This window comes from Atta colombica, unplaced genomic scaffold (genome assembly GCF_001594045.1).
Source record: "Atta colombica isolate Treedump-2 unplaced genomic scaffold, Acol1.0 scaffold102, whole genome shotgun sequence".
NCBI lineage: Eukaryota > Metazoa > Arthropoda > Insecta > Hymenoptera > Formicidae > Atta > Atta colombica.
The window spans coordinates 1,925,671-1,942,891 of record NW_017259187.1 but is presented as its reverse complement, the minus strand read 5'-3'; the positions used below and the strand labels follow the sequence as shown (position 1 = coordinate 1,942,891).

Sequence of the window (17,221 nt, the reverse complement as noted above, 5' to 3'; positions counted from 1 at the left end):
TTGCCGTCTTTTGCGACTGCGACGCTGCGGAAGGTTCGAGTTCGCTTGGAATTGGGAAATAATTGGAAGATTACTGTGATCCCGGTGTAAAAACAGCGGACTAATACGACGACAAACAAATAAACGTCACTGTCGCCGATAATCCATACTTTCTTACCCTGCATAAACGACGAAGTATACGGCTGCGTGTTTGGAAGTGCTCATTACGACGCCCGTTTGGACGATCGAATTATGTGCCGTTCATTTTCCAGTTCCTTTTTTTCTGTCTTTTATTCTTAATCTCCATACTTCACGTACTCGCTGAAGTTCTGCCTTAAGCCGATATTATGTGAGTTTACAGTGAATTTATGACTTCATTAATTTATCTATTTGATAGACTGCTGAATATACAGAGCGATATTTTCAAGTTTCTCGAGAATTTATATGAATTCGCAAACTTGTTAAAGACAATTACTAAGATATAAGCGAAAAATGTAGGGGGTCTTTCCACAAGAAAATTCTCGGAATCACATTAAGTGATAAGACTTTGCGTTCTGTAGACAATTTTGAGACACGGATATTACTTAAGAGAACCTTACTTCGAGACTTGGTAGCGGATATACCGCAAAATTGCCCGCAGGCAATCGGTTGGCCATTATTGGTAATGGAGAGTTTTAAGAGCTGAGAAATCTCCTGGAGGCTTCTTCCGTAAGTTCCTCGATAATCAATTCAATTTCGATAGTCTTGTACAGACTCTTGCGTTCCAAAATGACCGAATATTTTGAACAAACCGATAATTTACATGGATAAGTCACAAGACTCCTGTGTTCGAAACTGACAATAAAAGTGCATTTAAAAAATGAGAGAAAGCATCATATGTATATTTTGCGTAAAACCGAAGAGGACTTTTTTCCTTTTTTTCCCCTCTTTTCGCCAAAGTTACGGGATACAGACTGCGATATTTTTTTTTGCGCGCAGGCGGTCGCAAAGCAAATTGTTTGCTTTTAAAACAGCGCTGCAAAAATAGCTCGGATGGCATGTTTACACGCGATCCTACGACGACCGACCGGTAATCGAATATCAGCCGCGATTATTCTATGGGCATTCATCAGTGACACGTCATGCATGAGGTTGCACTTCGTGCGCGGAATAAAGAAGTCGACGAAGTTTCGCGTTGTTCACATTATTTAATTCGAAGTCTGGAACTTGAGGCAAGTATTGACCTCGTAAAAAATGGGTGCAGCAAGAAGTACTGCGACATGCCGAGTAGAAACTTCAGCATAACGATATTTAACTTCATCGTCGCACTCTTCTTTCAAAATTGCTCGTTCAACATTAAGTTCCTTAATTACCGTACACCGAAAAAAAATCTGATTGCATTAGAATTCTGGTTGAAAATAGACAAATCAAAATCTTCTGTTTGAATTTATTATAATTTTAGTTGAGATAACCGAAATTTTTATTGATATATAATCTAAATTTTCTGGTGCATTCATTTTCTCAACTAGAAATTTTTCTCGGTGTAAGCAATTTTTAGTTAATCATAAGCGATAATACGGTACGTCGACATTAAAAAAGAATCCTCTCTATTTAATAGAATTTATATAATAGGTCATTTTGATAATCACTTTAGTAAGCAAAAAAATATCACATCATAATTTTCAATTCTTTTCTTCATTTTGTTGATTACTTCGGCACCACCCTATATAAATTCGATGGCCTTTCCCTCTAATAAGAGGAGATCATCAAGACGAGCGTTTTCAAAGGAACGGCTCGATTCATTAAGTTCGAAAGGGTTTCATCCGCAGGAAGGGTATTCGGAAATGTTCGTGGAGGTACTTACGTGAGCCGTAGGTACAGCGTCGTTTCTCTGGCTGAAAGTGGACCTAGCCGACATCGATGGCGCGTCGATAATAGAATCACTAGAGCACTGCCACCATTGCCGTGTCCTACATTACTTGCCATACCGACAGTTCCGAAATCACTGCACAAAGAAAAAGAATCGTGTACAACAAAGGCAATTCCAGTCGGTGTGTAATACATCTAGATAATTACATCTAGATAATTACGTCTTACGCAAACAACGTCAAGCTCGTTACGTGGTATTTTTTTCTTTTCTTTAGAATAGCTTTCAGCAACGGACTTTCGAGAGAATAGAGATAAAAACGATATTTTTTACCGTTAAAACCAGTAAAAGAGCTACGGCTAATAATAATGTAATACAACAGCGCATGTGCGTATGTAAAATCACTTAATTGGACGTGAGCGCGTTGTTTTTCAATCCTTTCATTTAGCATAATTATCAATGAGCGATATGCTGGCATTGAATATGTGTGCTGAATACAGCATCAAACGTGCGAGAGAGTGAGAGAGAGAGAGAGAGAGAGAGAGAGAAAGAGAGAGAATATCTTATAAAAACAGACATGCCAAACAAGTTTCTCTCGTAATAATCGATATCTAGATTCGCTACATCAAGATGCGACTGAATAGATCTAAACACTTTAAATCCCAAATTCCTTTTTAAGCCCATTCCACACTGAACACGATGAGAGATATCATCGTATCCGAAAAATCAGAACTTTAATTAGATATCGCTCATCGCTCATCGCGTTCAGTGTGCAATGGACCTTAAAATTATCTCGTGCTTTTAATCGATGTACGAGACGTATCACGCATAAAGAAAACAAAAACGAAAGAAATCAATTAAGAGAAATAAATCTCTTTTCAGTTCAAAAGCGAATCTTAATGCAAAAATATTTCACAGAATGAATTTATTTGTATACCCAAGTCTAGCATATCGCGCGTAGAAATATTTTTTGATTTTGAAACGCAATTATGAACAGAATTAGAATAGTAATATCACATGTTATATCCTGGCTGAGATAATAATTTCCGCAATAAATTATTTACAATTCTTAAGATGCTTAGAGTAGATCTTAAAAATTATTATAACAAGCATCTTAAAGGATATTAATAAATATAAATAATTTAATTTATTGCGAAAAATATTACCTTAGTCAGGATATAATATGTGATATTACTACTCTAATAATCTAGTTCTGTCCATGAATGCGTTTCAAGACTGAAAAGATTTTAGTGTGTAGTTTGGAGAATTGGATATCTTATATAAATTTAATCTAAAATATTAAAATCTATACTTTGATCAAAAATAGATTTATTTCTTTTAATTGATTTATTCTCGTCGGTAATACAAACCATAATTATTTACTACACGTTTCCTTGGAAAACGAAATAATAGTCGATGACAATATCTCGCAATAGTTAAATAAATCGACTTATTATCCGGTATCTCGATTCTCTTATTATGCAAGATATATAATCAAGTAGAATCTGTTTTGTGGAATCATGCTATTTACAAGTCTTTCGATAGTTGCAATAGAAAGTAGGTCAGCTATCACATATTTAGAGACTTGTCAAAGATCTTATCTTTACAGCAACGTCGTTTGAATTTTCAAGTTAAATTGATCGCAGAATATTTCAAAGTCGTTCTAAATTTTAAATGTTTCTGTCACACCTTATGTAAAACTTTATTAGCAAGTAGGAATTTAAATAGTCTTTTGCGATAGGCTTTTTTCTATCGTATTGTTCAATGCATGACAAACGAATTGCGTTTGAATATCGATTTATTATATCGGAAATATAATATTTAAGATTGATTTATGCTCTTTAAACTCTTACTATCGCGTCATATTTCAAAACTCGTATTAGCAAGTACATGTGAATTTAAAAAAAAAAATATCTTGCATGATAAAAAGCTTTTCTTTTCGTGTTATTAAATTTATGGCGAACGAATAGCGTTAGAATATCGATTATTGATTCATGAAAAATTAATATGGTTTATGATCGATTTATGTCAGATAAAAATGACATCGCATAAAAAGGCGGCAAAGAAGACATGGGATTTTTCTAAATGCTAAATACGAATATCTCGAATATATTGTAAGCGTACGTACATTTAACGTTTAACGTTTTATATAAAGTCACGAATCACCCTTACCGTAAACGTCTATCATGTGTCGAGTTTTTATATACAGAAAGTCAGAGTAAACGCACGTATTATTCCACGCTCGCTATTATTCTTTTAACATTCAATTGTTCAGCACAATCGGATCTGATTGAAGGTAATTGATAGTATTTGCGAAATGAAAATTAGATATCGTGTTGAAATATTGCAAATATGTATATGTATATGTATATGTATACTGCCATTGCTATCAATTTTATACGGTATGCAAATACAATTTCCGCTCTTTCTCTTCTATCTTCTCTCTCACTCACTGTGCTAAAAGCTTATCCTGTAATTATGAGATGAATACGTTTAAGCGAAAGCTTTGCCCGATGTAAATATAATTTTTATGCTCAAGGACGGCTTATTATATGTTAAAGTGTGAATTTTACCAAAACCGAATCGAAATAATGTTACGTCCCTTAGGTATACGTTTGCAATTATTATATATTAAAATAAATAATAAAAAATTTTAATTAATTTTTTAGATATTATGCAGTTATACATATTTGAAGATAACATTTGTTTATGCCTACATTGCATCTATTAAAACGGAAATAATGAAATACAAGTAGTCATTAAAAAAACATACGTGATTTAACATAATTGGTTTCGTTTCGAAATAAATTTACAAAAATAGATATTATACAAAACCAAATGCAAAATTTTAATCTCGCGATTAAGCTCGCTCGAATAAAAAACAGTTTTAAAAACAGTTTTAAAAAAAAGTTTTACATATTCTTTAATGGTGATGAATTTATAACGATTCAAAATAATACAATAATAATTTTTATATTACAATATATAATTTTTTCGTAACGCATCTTAAAAAATATAATTTAAAAAATAAAAAAGGTGCAAAATATTTGCTTAAACATTTATGATCCTAGTTGAAGCATTTATTGCTATTTTTTTTATAAAACTCGCAATTTTCCTTAGAAATCTGATAATTCTTGATACGGTTAGATAAAATTCCTGATATAGAAAAAATTTGGTATCTTCAATCCATTATCCAAATAAAACAATGTTTTCGTGACGATAACCGATGTAATATTAATCTGCCAAGAATTATTGGAATTTAATCATTATAAATGAATTTTCACGCAAAACAATATTAAATAATTAAAATACTCGCGACTTGATATCTTTTTTCTTGTTTTGATCCGCTTCTTTACTAACGGCAAGCATCATAAAATGTTGCGATCGTACAGGAATGGAAAAATTTCAATATATTTCTCGACGAAGCTAAATTATAGAAGCACGACGATGGCAACGGCGACGATGGCGACGAACGAATGTCCGCGTTTGCAAGTTGCCGAACCGACCACGCGTCGTCCACTCGTTTCATCCGTATTTCGTCCCTCCGAGCAGGTTGTTGTACACACACTTTCGCAATGGAATCCCAGTTATTTCAAAGGCACGCATACGCACACACACGCGCGCGCGCGCACACATACACACGCACGCACACCGGCCGTTCTCGTTGTTCCCGAGATAGGCGTTCGAGCGTTGATCATCGCTGCGCTACGCACACACTATCGTAGGGCAAACATCGACGAACACGATCACAAATGCGTTCCTCCCTGGATATTCTCCGAACCAATGTGCGCTCGCGCACGTTTGCATGCTCGTGCATTATGCATCGATTCACATTACGCGCCAAGTACTGGACCTCCGGGAATTTTAGGGCACTTCAATAATGCAGATATCTTTCGGATAATAGAGCTCAACATATCACGTTTGGTTTCAGTGAGAAACAGGTGACTCTTGAACGATGCAGGACTCGGGTTACGAGTAGAACACACGGAAAATTGAGAAAGTCATATAACGTTACTTCTAAAAAACGAGGCGTGACGTTATACGAGTGCTTTGTACCACAAGATAAATTTCGTGCTTGTAGCAAAAGTCGGTGACATCGTGAGAATAAAATAATGGAGACACTAAAACAGAAAATTTGACATTCGAGATATGAAGGTAAAAATCTGTTCGGAAGTCTCGTTTTTCTTCTGTTTCTTAGATTTAATCAAAGAAAAATTGTGAAAACAATTTAGCTGAAAAATATAATTAATAATTTACAATTACAAATATTATATATTTACATTTAATAATTTAAATAATTAAAAAAGCAATCACGATATCAAAGCATGAATAATTCAATCTCATATTAACCATAATAACCATAGTAACCACAATAAAGTAACAAAGGAAAATTTTTTTTAACGCATAAATCGTAATATTAAATGTATCTAAATACAATTATTAAACAATGAATAATTTTAACGTAAAATTTTTGTTATCAGTAACGATCGAAAAAAGTTTCGGCATAATATCATTAATGATTTTCTCGTTCGATGAAATGAAAACTGAAATAAAATATTGAATAAAGGGAGAGAAGAGCAGAAAAGAGAAATCAAACGATATTGTATTCCAAAATTTTCCCGTATCGCCACAATGCGTTTCGCCCACGGTATTAACTCGACAATATATGTATGATTTTGTGAATAGAAATTCCTGTATCGTACACGAATATGTAAACAAAAACTCCACGAGTTGGAACGATACTAAACGCGACGCATGTATGCGGCGCACGTATGCGAATATCCGCATCGTTAGGCTTCTACTTTTGCAACGGAGAGACACTTCGTAATGTCCCACGCGAGTACAAATTCAAACTTTGGAGAAGTCTAAAGCCTAGGCCTCCACCTGAGTACCACCACCGTTACAGATATTTGTATTGCAACTATTCGCAGATGCTGCTGTTACAATATTTCATGCCAACATAAGCATGGCTTCGAAAATTTCATCCCAATGCGTATAACATTGTTATGGAATATTTGTGTCGTACAGAATAACTCTATCTTCTCGACGTGGCGACGGTAGTCATTTCCGCATCGGTTCACCCGAGTGCACCGCCTCTTCAAAAATTCATCTCTTTGCACGATATTCTTGCCGGCAGGCTAACTAGGGCGTGGCACCAAGGCGGAAGCTGTTAAAAATTTAAGGTTTTAACACTCTCTTAAGTAAACTTCAATTGAATCATAAGTATAAAATATCTATATAACATTTTCCACAAGAAATCTCGTACTTAGATTTATTAAAGAGCACAACGCTAAAATTGTTTTCGAATATAATTTATCTCTTCGATAAGCGATAAATTGATAATATGTTTTACGTCGTTTTGCTATTATTCATATTTTATATGAATTATATATCTATATAAATTTGATGGATATAAATGGAAATTTATTCGCGTCGCGGACGCAATCTGTCCGCAGATGATTTCTATTGTAACTGTGATTATTATGTATTGCCATAATTCTAATTTACAACAATAATTTCTGCAACAATATCCCATTTTTGGGATAAAAGTGTATCATGTCATGATATTTTAAAAAGTTTCATCTTCTCTTTCTGTATCTGTTTATATACTTAACATATTTTAATTTCAAAAAATGTAAGAGCAGTTATAAAAAACAGACCTATAAAAAAATAAAAATTAACCAAAATATTATTAAAATGAAATTTATTAAACCTTAGCTAATAAAAATAATCAGACTTTATAATAATACAAAATTCTTTAGATATTTTGAATTAAGTATTTTTCTTTCAAATTATATCAAGAAAATTAACAAAGATTTTAAAACTTCTTTTTATGGTAGACAAACATTTATTTCAGAATTATTTAATCCAGAAATGCTATCGTACATAAATTTTATGTGTAATTATGCAAGGTCATTGAGTGCTAAGCTATGCCTTCAGTGGTCATCTGTCATGCTAAAAGTTAGGACAAGCTTTCAAAAATTCAGTCTAGTATATATCAGTTTAGATCTCCTGAGGAAAGTTCCAAAATGTAACTGCATAATTATATATAATTTAATGTCACGTAAACTGTAGAGTTTTGATTAAATTTACGTATTTTGAATAAAGTTACGTTTTGGAACGCATCTCTGCAGTTACAGAGAACATAAATGATTTCAATTTTTAAGTAGTTTTTTAAATATTTTATTGTTAAGTATTATGGAGGAGATAATTAGACTATTCCATATCAATTCAAAATCGAATTTTATGTATTTATCCTTTTTTTTTTATAGATAATAATTAAGTTATTTATGTTTATAAAGGTCTAGATTGTAAATATTTTTCAAAGTTTAAAATGTATGACGAATGTGTGTTACATTAATTAAAAGTGACCTATTTCCTCGTACGCAAAATTTACGTCATTAGCAATACTATATCACTCAATAAAATTAAACATAATTTTCAACAATTGTGAAAATATTATGTTTAGCGTACAGGGTTTGTCATATTTTTTACGGATTTACAAAATCGCATTTAAATATATCTATGCATCTAAATTTACGAATAATCTATACAACAATTTTACATAATATATTATCGAAACGTAAAGCTGATAGATACATTCGATGTGTATAATTTAAATACAAAGCGCTGTTACGGATATTCGTTTCACAGCACATCTATGCTTACGACAAAAGGCATTTCGCCGACTCGATTTAGAAGTTCTATTAATGGCGTAGCGTTAAAGACGCTGCGACCAATGATAAATTCACGTCTCATTCATGACGGAAGATCAGCTAAATAGGAGTTTACGGTGACTATCATTTTTCATTTTCGTTTTTATTTTCGGAGCTGGTGGTACAATTTTTCGAAAACAAATCGGGAAATTTTCCGTGGCACATATTTTCTGTTTTATACATGCGTCATGTGAAACCACACTAGAAACATATAAATATCAAGTGAGAGAACTATTTCAATTTCTGTTTGTTCATGAGATACCATAAAAATATCATCATTTAATATTTTTTATTTCTCTATTTCATTTCTTTGTTTGAATAACGTTAAGTGTGCAAAAATGACGAACAAGAAGGGAATTCTCTTGTATAAATAATTGCAACACCTTTCTGTCGATCGATCGTATTATTGTTATCAGTAATCAAATTATGTAGCGTGTCATTCGATCAATGATATTTTCACGAGAACTTCGTATTTATAGATATACTTTAGCTTTTAGGAAATATTTATACATATACAATGTTATTTATTTTGCGAATAAAGTTTCATATTTCAAATTAAAAATTTCTGTTTATAAAACAAGTCATTTACAAGTATATTTACAAATACGAGGACTTTCAAATCAAACAAGAACATGTTGTTCAAAAGGAGAAAGTGTGAAATGCACCGTACCGCACATCAATCGGACTAATGCACACCAACGGATAAAATAAAATATGTAGACTACTACCGCAAAAAAACAAAGACAAATTATCTAATTAAATAGCGATCTTGCGGTCGATATTTAATATGCTAATGTACATGAAATCATTAGTGTACACTCAACGCGCAAAAACGCAAAACGTACGATTCTGTCTGTTCGATACTTATTAATTAAAAATATGCAAAATTGATTTATTCACCGTGTAAAAAAGGAAATTAACCTGCAAACGAGCCAATTTAATAATGATTTAACTCACGTGGAATATTTAACTAGACATACTCTCTCATGGGACATCTCCCTTTGAAAAGTATTCTCGATTGCAAGAAAATCTAGTAAACACGTACTTGCCAACTACTCTTCCTATGGGACATTCGAGTTTCAGCAAGAAATTACATTCAACGTGAAAACAATCTGGGGACCGTCCTTCTATAATTTTGCCGAGCTTCGTATGCGTCACGGAGTAATTTAAAACGAGATCCAGCCGTTCATAACTTCAAAGAAATGATCGCAGCTTCAAAGTGAAGGCGCAAAGAGAAGGACCGAAAGAAAGAAAGATGTGTCCCTCCTATTGAATCAAAATTGAAGAGAGACAATTCCGATTGTTTTCTTTGAAAAATGACACTCGACGTTAAAATTCTCAAGTAGTCACTTGATTCTCGACACTGCTCGGATTTATGTAAATAAATGATTAAAGCCATAAGCTCAAAAGCAATGTTCAGATATTAACTATATATAAACCGAAGGTTTTTTCTGCTCTATTTATATCGTCGTATCTGTAAAAATTAGACCTACGCGTTGGATTTTTACGTTTTATGTCTACGTACGCCGTTCTTGTATGACGTCTAAATGTAATCTTTGTATATCTGTACGTGACATGAACTCATTTCGCATAAACCTGGGCGTTACATAAATGAATGAGTCGCGTGTTATCTTTATGTTTCGTCGTGAAATTTGTCTGAAAAAACGTGCATTACTTAGTTTAGATAGGTATAAACTTAAATGACGGAAAGATAATAAATAGTGAATTCATGGTTAAACGCTAATAATGTGCGTGAACCATGCAATTTTATATCAGTATATCACAATGTATTATTAATTCATAAAAGAAACTATCTACCATCGATCATCAGTCGACACGAATGGTAGAAACGAGATGTTTACGGCTAGACTTGGAGAAAAACTTTACCGAGATAAATGATGTTAACGAGAAATACAGCTCTGTTTACAATACATCACTTTTAAACTGGACATCATATATCATACGAGATATTTACTCGCACGTAAATAAATTCTGCGTACAGTTGCCGTAAACATGCGGTTTTTCGGACATATCGTGCATATGCAGTGATAAAAATGTTTTAATATTGTTATATCAACAAAAGTACAAACATAATATATTTGGATCAAACCAATCAGAATTCTCGTTATCGTAACTTTTTAGTTATGTTGACTAGAATGTTTAATTATAGAATTGTGATTTAACAGCCTTCGGCTGCAATCACAATTTTACTTCCTCTATCTCAATCCAAGTTTTTTGTTATTTTAAGCTTTCAAAAAATGTGGAAAAATTCAGAGTTACTTTTCAATATTTTTATGATATTATTAAATAAATTATTAACACAAATGTTAAAAGCTTCGTTTAATAAAAATTGAAATCTGATTTAAAATGAGGAAGAAATTTAGAAGTGCAATTTCGCGTGCCAAAAAAAAACATTGCAAACGGTTAATTACAAGTATCGATATTTGTATCTTTCTAAATTAAATTTATCAAATTTCCAATCTATAATCAAATTTTTCTCATGTATACATCACAGTTGACACCGTTTAATTAGTGTTTCATTTAAGATTGACGATTCCTGCTTGGAAATCCTACTCTTCTTGTTGAAGATCGATAACTAGTATCGAAATTAAAACTGTTTCGTGACGCTTCTTAAAAAAAAAGAAAAAAAAGAAGAAAAAAAAGAAAAAGAAAAACCAATCAGATTAAACCTTTCTGCTGGAGAGATCCTTTCATCAAAAACCAGAGAAAAATCTAGTGAAAAAACGTTAAGTAAAAATCCAATAAAAATGTATGCGATACGTGTATTTAAAAAAGATTATCCAAATTTTGAGCGATTGACTGAAATTCGGAGAAAATTAAAGAGAATTGCGAATTGAGGATTGGAATTCAGGTAATCGGAAAGAAACGGATTAAAATTTTAAAAATATCCAATTGAGCTCGAATTCTAATCTAATCTTCAACTCGCTATCTTCAATGCGTACAAGCGTGACATTAGTGATTCGTGATTAGATTTGCAATTCGCATTACTCGTAATAGATTCACAGGCATTCACTGTTCAATATGCGTCTTCCACAATGTTAGCCACTCAGCGAATGGTCCATTGTTTGCACGGCGTAGCTCTATATACAGAGACCAACACGAATCGATTGATTCGTGGTGACTCGCGCCCCTTGATTTCATCAAAAAAAAAACCGCTCCTCTGGCGAATCGGCACGACTGGTAAACAATGCAGATTCAACGAATCCATCCATTCGCGCTATTCCCGAATCTCATACGAATAGTGAATTGCGAATCTCGAGTCATGAATCAACATGCAGTCTGGCGTTAATTCAACCGAGGGAATTCGCACACTGCAAGAAATGAAATCCGTTTCGTCTATATACAGTAACGCCCGACGCTGTCATAGGTACCGGGCACTCTCCGTGATAAACATGAAAACAACACGGGGTAACACACCTTCACGACCGCACATCGCACGTGGCCGGATCTCTTACGCACACGTCAACAGGAAGGCCACCGTTTAGTCGGCGTCCTTAGTCGGCGAAGATAAACGACGATACCAAAACACATATTACGCACACAACCGGCATAGTCGCTTCTCTTTCGGAGAATCCGTTACTATGAAGCGAGCACGCGCCTTTGCGACGATTAGTTCGCTCATTGCCGTTTTCGTCTTCGCCGTCGGCGAGGAACAGTGAAGAACACAGGCGGCGAAATGACCGACGATCACGTGTAAACGCGACGATCCCAGCTTACCAGTAAGCAGAGAGACGACGACGACGACGGCGGGTCTCTCGGTCAGATCATAGATATACTACCAATGCCGCCGGTTAAAGCCGCTAGCTCGTACGAAACCGCGCCGTATGCCGATTCATGCCTCTCTATCGCTCGCACGCTGTGCCGTGCTGCGTGCAGATACGAAGGAATGAAAGGGCGGGGGAGAAGAGAGACAGAATAGTGGGGCGCGACTCTCCAACCGGGAGCGACGGATGGGGGAGGGATACGGCGAGGGTCGAAAGCGCGGCCGCGTGGTAGGGGGAAATCGACAGGACCGGGGCGACGGCGACGAGAGAAAGAGAGAGAAACGTAAGCGGGAACAAAAGTTTCGAAGCGTCGCTTGGCACCATAAAAATATTTCCGTGTTTCGGTGCGCGTCGACGATCAGTCGAGGCACCACTGGGGCAAGCGACGAGGTCGCCCGCCTCTTCGCAGTCTTCACTTCCTCTCTCACCCCTCCGGTCTTCCCGCCGAGCCACTCTATCCGCGTGCCGCGGTTGTCCTTTTGTGTATACTTACGACGAAGAACCAAATGAGGGAACGCACATAACTGCCAGAAGACGATAGGTTGGACGACACGACGAAGGGCGGCGCGAATGGAAACGCTAACCTTTGAACGATAATATAAAGCATGTAACGCGTATCACGCGCGTGCGATATCTCGTCTTTCAATGAATTCAGACTTTACACGCTTTGCCGCATCGCCGTGATTTTCAGCGTTTATTTATATGTATAAATGGAAACGCAAAGCTCGGTATTCCTTGTAGATTCTTGTATTTAAGATAAAGTACAGTCTTGCGATAGTAATCAGATAACCGTATATCTTAAGATATTATTTGAGATGATTTTAAAATAAGAACCGACTGAATCGGTATTTCAACCGAAGTAGCGAAATGTCACGAGACGCGTTTAATGCATTTCATGCATCTCTTTTTTAGAAATACATCTTTCTCTCTCGAACAAGGAATATTCGATATCGTCGAGAGTCTCTCTATATGTCTAAATTGCCCATAAAAACATTTCCTTCCGTAATGTAAATTCTCTGTGAAAGAAAAGTTATGTCTGCAAACTTATGGGATAACGCCAGCTAATCAAAGAACGGAAATATTCAAATGACATGGAAACAAGAGATTACACGTTTCAAAAAGCCGTAGAAATATCCACGGTTCCATAGACAAATGATCACCCGCGGAAGCACATTTGTCACTATGGAGATAATTGAACAATGAGGGTTCCGTTCACTCACATTTTTATGAAAAACATGAAATGTTATCGCTATCAGAGGATTTGTAAGAAAAAAAATGGCCTCTTATCGCATATAACTATCTGTTATTTATAGTTATTTTAAGGACAGGTCAGTGTACACACAGCGACAAGGATGAAGTAGAAGTAAGAATGCGAAGAGCACAAAAAACTTCGAGCGGGCTATCAGAAGATTACGAGGTCATTAAAAGAAAAAAATCTACTTTATACCTAGTTTATATTTTTTTAAATTTGGTGTGTATAACTGAAATATGTATGTATATAATATATTATATTTAAATTTCCCATTATTTATTGTATATATTAAAAGGTGCAATTAGAAAAAGGATTAGATTAACTTTTTATTAATAAGTTTGTTTTTTTTATATTACTCTCATAAATTTACACTATTATTAATCTTTTATTATTAAATTTACTTTTTAATGTTGCATTAAACCCCCTAATTTATATTTTTTTTTACGAATATTATATATAATTTTTAAAAATCAAATGTTTTAATATCTTTTAATATCTTTTATACAAAAACACATAAATTAATACATTTTTAATATTAAATTCGTTAGAGAAAGAGAGAGAGAGAGAGAGAGAGAGATTTGTTTTCTAATCTCTACAAAAATCTCAAATTAATTTATTTTTAAATTAATGGCTTAACATATCTTTAATGTGAAATTCCATAATTGTATGTAATAGTATTAAAGGCTCGCTTTCAAAGTCACCAAACTCTCATCTTTGATAGTATTTACACATCTACATTTAGCTTCGCAACTTGTTATTAAGCATAGAACATACGACCGATCGATTCACCCGATAAGAAATTAACATGCATTTAATCTGCCTCGCATTTCTCGAGTGCCTTCGTAGTGTTTGTCGATATTCTATAGGCTATATATAACTTATGTCCCATGACTCGGAGTGCGAAAACGTATTCCGTGGAACCGTGAATGTGAAATGCTATTATGCCACATAATTCTATATTGCATAACGCCGCGAGGGGAGGAGAAAGGGAAATTAAAATCGAACCGTTTCATTCAATGCAAAACGCGCATTGTCCGTTTCGTACCTCACACAGAGTTGTAAATTACTTCGTATACTTTGTATACGATATTTTTATCGTGCTGCTCTCGAGATAGTGGTTTCCTGGGGCCTTTAATTTACTCTACGTCTTATCAGATCACGCTGAGCGAGGAATATACACTGCTACTTATCATCCCAACTTACATGAGTTTGTTTTGACGATTGTGTAAGGACAGATCTGAAAAATCTTGCTGAAAATGTGTGCCATTCGATATTTTTTTCTCAACGAGATTCCGTAATGTTTCAGTATCGTATTCCCATTTTACGTTTCTAAAATAAGCGATATAGGTTATTTATAGCCTCGCGATAAGTTGCGCCGCATTAAATTGAGAACGACTTTTATATATTTCTCAGAGAAATTGTAATATCAAATGACAGTTAAAACAATTATGATAAACGATACCTTTCAATCCTTAATCCATTTACAATGTTACAAATGGCTAATTGTTTCGAAAGTTGTTTCGAAGAGTGCAAAATAAATGTAAAATTATGCGCGGGAAAATTCACACAAATATCGATTTGTTCAATTATTATACAGTTCTTGCAATTATTAAAACGAAACACGTGAAAATAGGCGAGAAAAACGACAGACGATCGACGGCAAACAACTAGTTTTTATCGCGAATTTAACGCTGCGTGTGAATATGCGAGTGACAATACGTTCTAAACTTTCAGGCAACTGCGAACGTTACGTCCCAATCAACGCTATTGTATACAACATGCCACTAGAAACACGTGGAAACATGCCACTTTGGGCCTTTCGAGCTTCGTTTTACATTGCTACAGTAAATATGGAGGAAAAATGGAAATTTTATATATACATATAAAAGATGAAAAATATGAAAAAATGAGTACCGTTACCCAGCACTGCAAAACGTGATCGTTGTTAAAAGCAATTTTCTGATTCTGGTTTTTACGCGAAGAACGCAATTTCTATGTTAGGTGTACCAGAATTCAATATTTCTTAATGCTGTTGGAAATCGTGCACATTATGAAATAATATTAAATATCGAATAAAAACTGCAATGCTGAAGAGTCGCGATGTAACAGATCTCAGATATTAAATTTTATCGTACTAACATTTAAAATCTCTACATCTAAATTAAAATAAAAAATTAGTATAAGATATTTTCGCAATTTGGGATCAACAAATCAAAAAGATTATTATAAAAACGTATCTAAATTTTTACAAAAACGTGAGATAAAATTTTATTATTTCTACTTCAAATACATTTATTTATCAAATATAATTTGTTAATCTCGTTTCTTAAGGCCGCTTTCCTTTCATATCTATCTAACGATTGAATGTTTACGCTCATCTAACAATAAATTCTAAGATAAGATGTCTGTTGATCGATTGTATCGATAATATGCCGAAACTTTCCGAATTATTTAACAGCGAGTAACATCGATATTGCAGAATAAACATGTTAAAAATTATTTATATCTAAGTCTGAACGCAAAGCAATTTTAAATTTATCGTTACTATTATTTTTTTCCTGTTAAGAATCTAGAAAATTATGTCGAAAAAATGCATCATTAAAGTTAACGTAACAAATATTTTACATAAAGTCTGATTACAAAGCAACTGAACTTGTCTAACAAAATTTTCCGCTCGCCAATCTACCTTTTTGAAAGAGAAAATGAGCGTCGTTAAAGTCAACGTGACGAACATTATTAAAAGTTTGAAACGGCTCAACTTGTCTGTTAAAATTTTCTATCAGTTAATCTACTATCTTTTAAAAAAGAACGAAAACGCCTTTCCGAACTTGCGTTTCTCCATCGCATGCTTTAAATGCATCGTTAAAATCAACTGCGACAGATGTGACTTCACGAGGTCTAAGTATAAATAACATTATAACTTTCCTTCATAATTAACTTTTTACTCTTTCAACAAAAAGAAAGAAATTATACCGAAATTAATAATTAAAGGCAACACGACGAATATTATTCTATGTCTAACTACGAAACAGCTGAACATGTCTGTCAAAATTTTGTTAATTTATTCATTAGAAGAGCAAGGAGAACGAGTTTCCGGGTTTGCACGTTTTCTCACAGAGTTTGAATGCCGAAAAGCGTCGTTGTAGAGCTAACGCGACGAATATTACATTCGACATTTGAGTCTGACAATGAGTACAAAACAACTGAACTTATCTGTCAAAATTTTGCCAGTTTATTCTTTTGTTAAAGATAGAAAAAGAATACGAGATTCTCGATTTCTTCATCGCACGGGCATGGACTCGTCGTAGAAATGCGTTATTAAAATCAATGTCAAATTATATTCAATTCGAGTTATTTTTAATCATTACTATTAATCGCACTATTTCTATCCAATATATCATGAATTTGACCAAAACAATATAAAATTAAACAATTTTTAAGAAAATGTGTTAAATTTGACTCAAATTTAATTTGTTATTTACTAAATGTATACGTCGATATGTGAACAATGTTTACTTCGAACCATAGAATTGATTGATGTTTTGACACATGAAAGTTAAAAAGCAAAATATTATTTAACACGAAGGATTGGGTTACCATTGCTCTTTTGATATTTAACGCATAGAAATCTGAATACGTCGGA

The 17,221-nt window shown here is 34.0% G+C and overlaps 1 protein-coding gene across 1 annotated transcript in view; it reads right to left on the bottom strand.

Annotated features, from left to right (window-relative positions):
- Nucleotides 1-653: 653 nt before the first annotated feature.
- Nucleotides 654-17,221, bottom strand: part of LOC108687153 (2-hydroxyacylsphingosine 1-beta-galactosyltransferase-like) — a 31,909-nt gene continuing 15,341 nt past the window's right edge. Inside the window, exons 7-8 of the mRNA XM_018192778.1 lie at nucleotides 1,823-1,963; nucleotides 654-813 (exon numbers count right to left, since the gene is read on the bottom strand). Of these exons, the coding sequence (XP_018048267.1) occupies nucleotides 654-813; nucleotides 1,823-1,963 (301 nt within the window). The remainder of the gene's footprint in view (nucleotides 814-1,822; nucleotides 1,964-17,221) is intronic.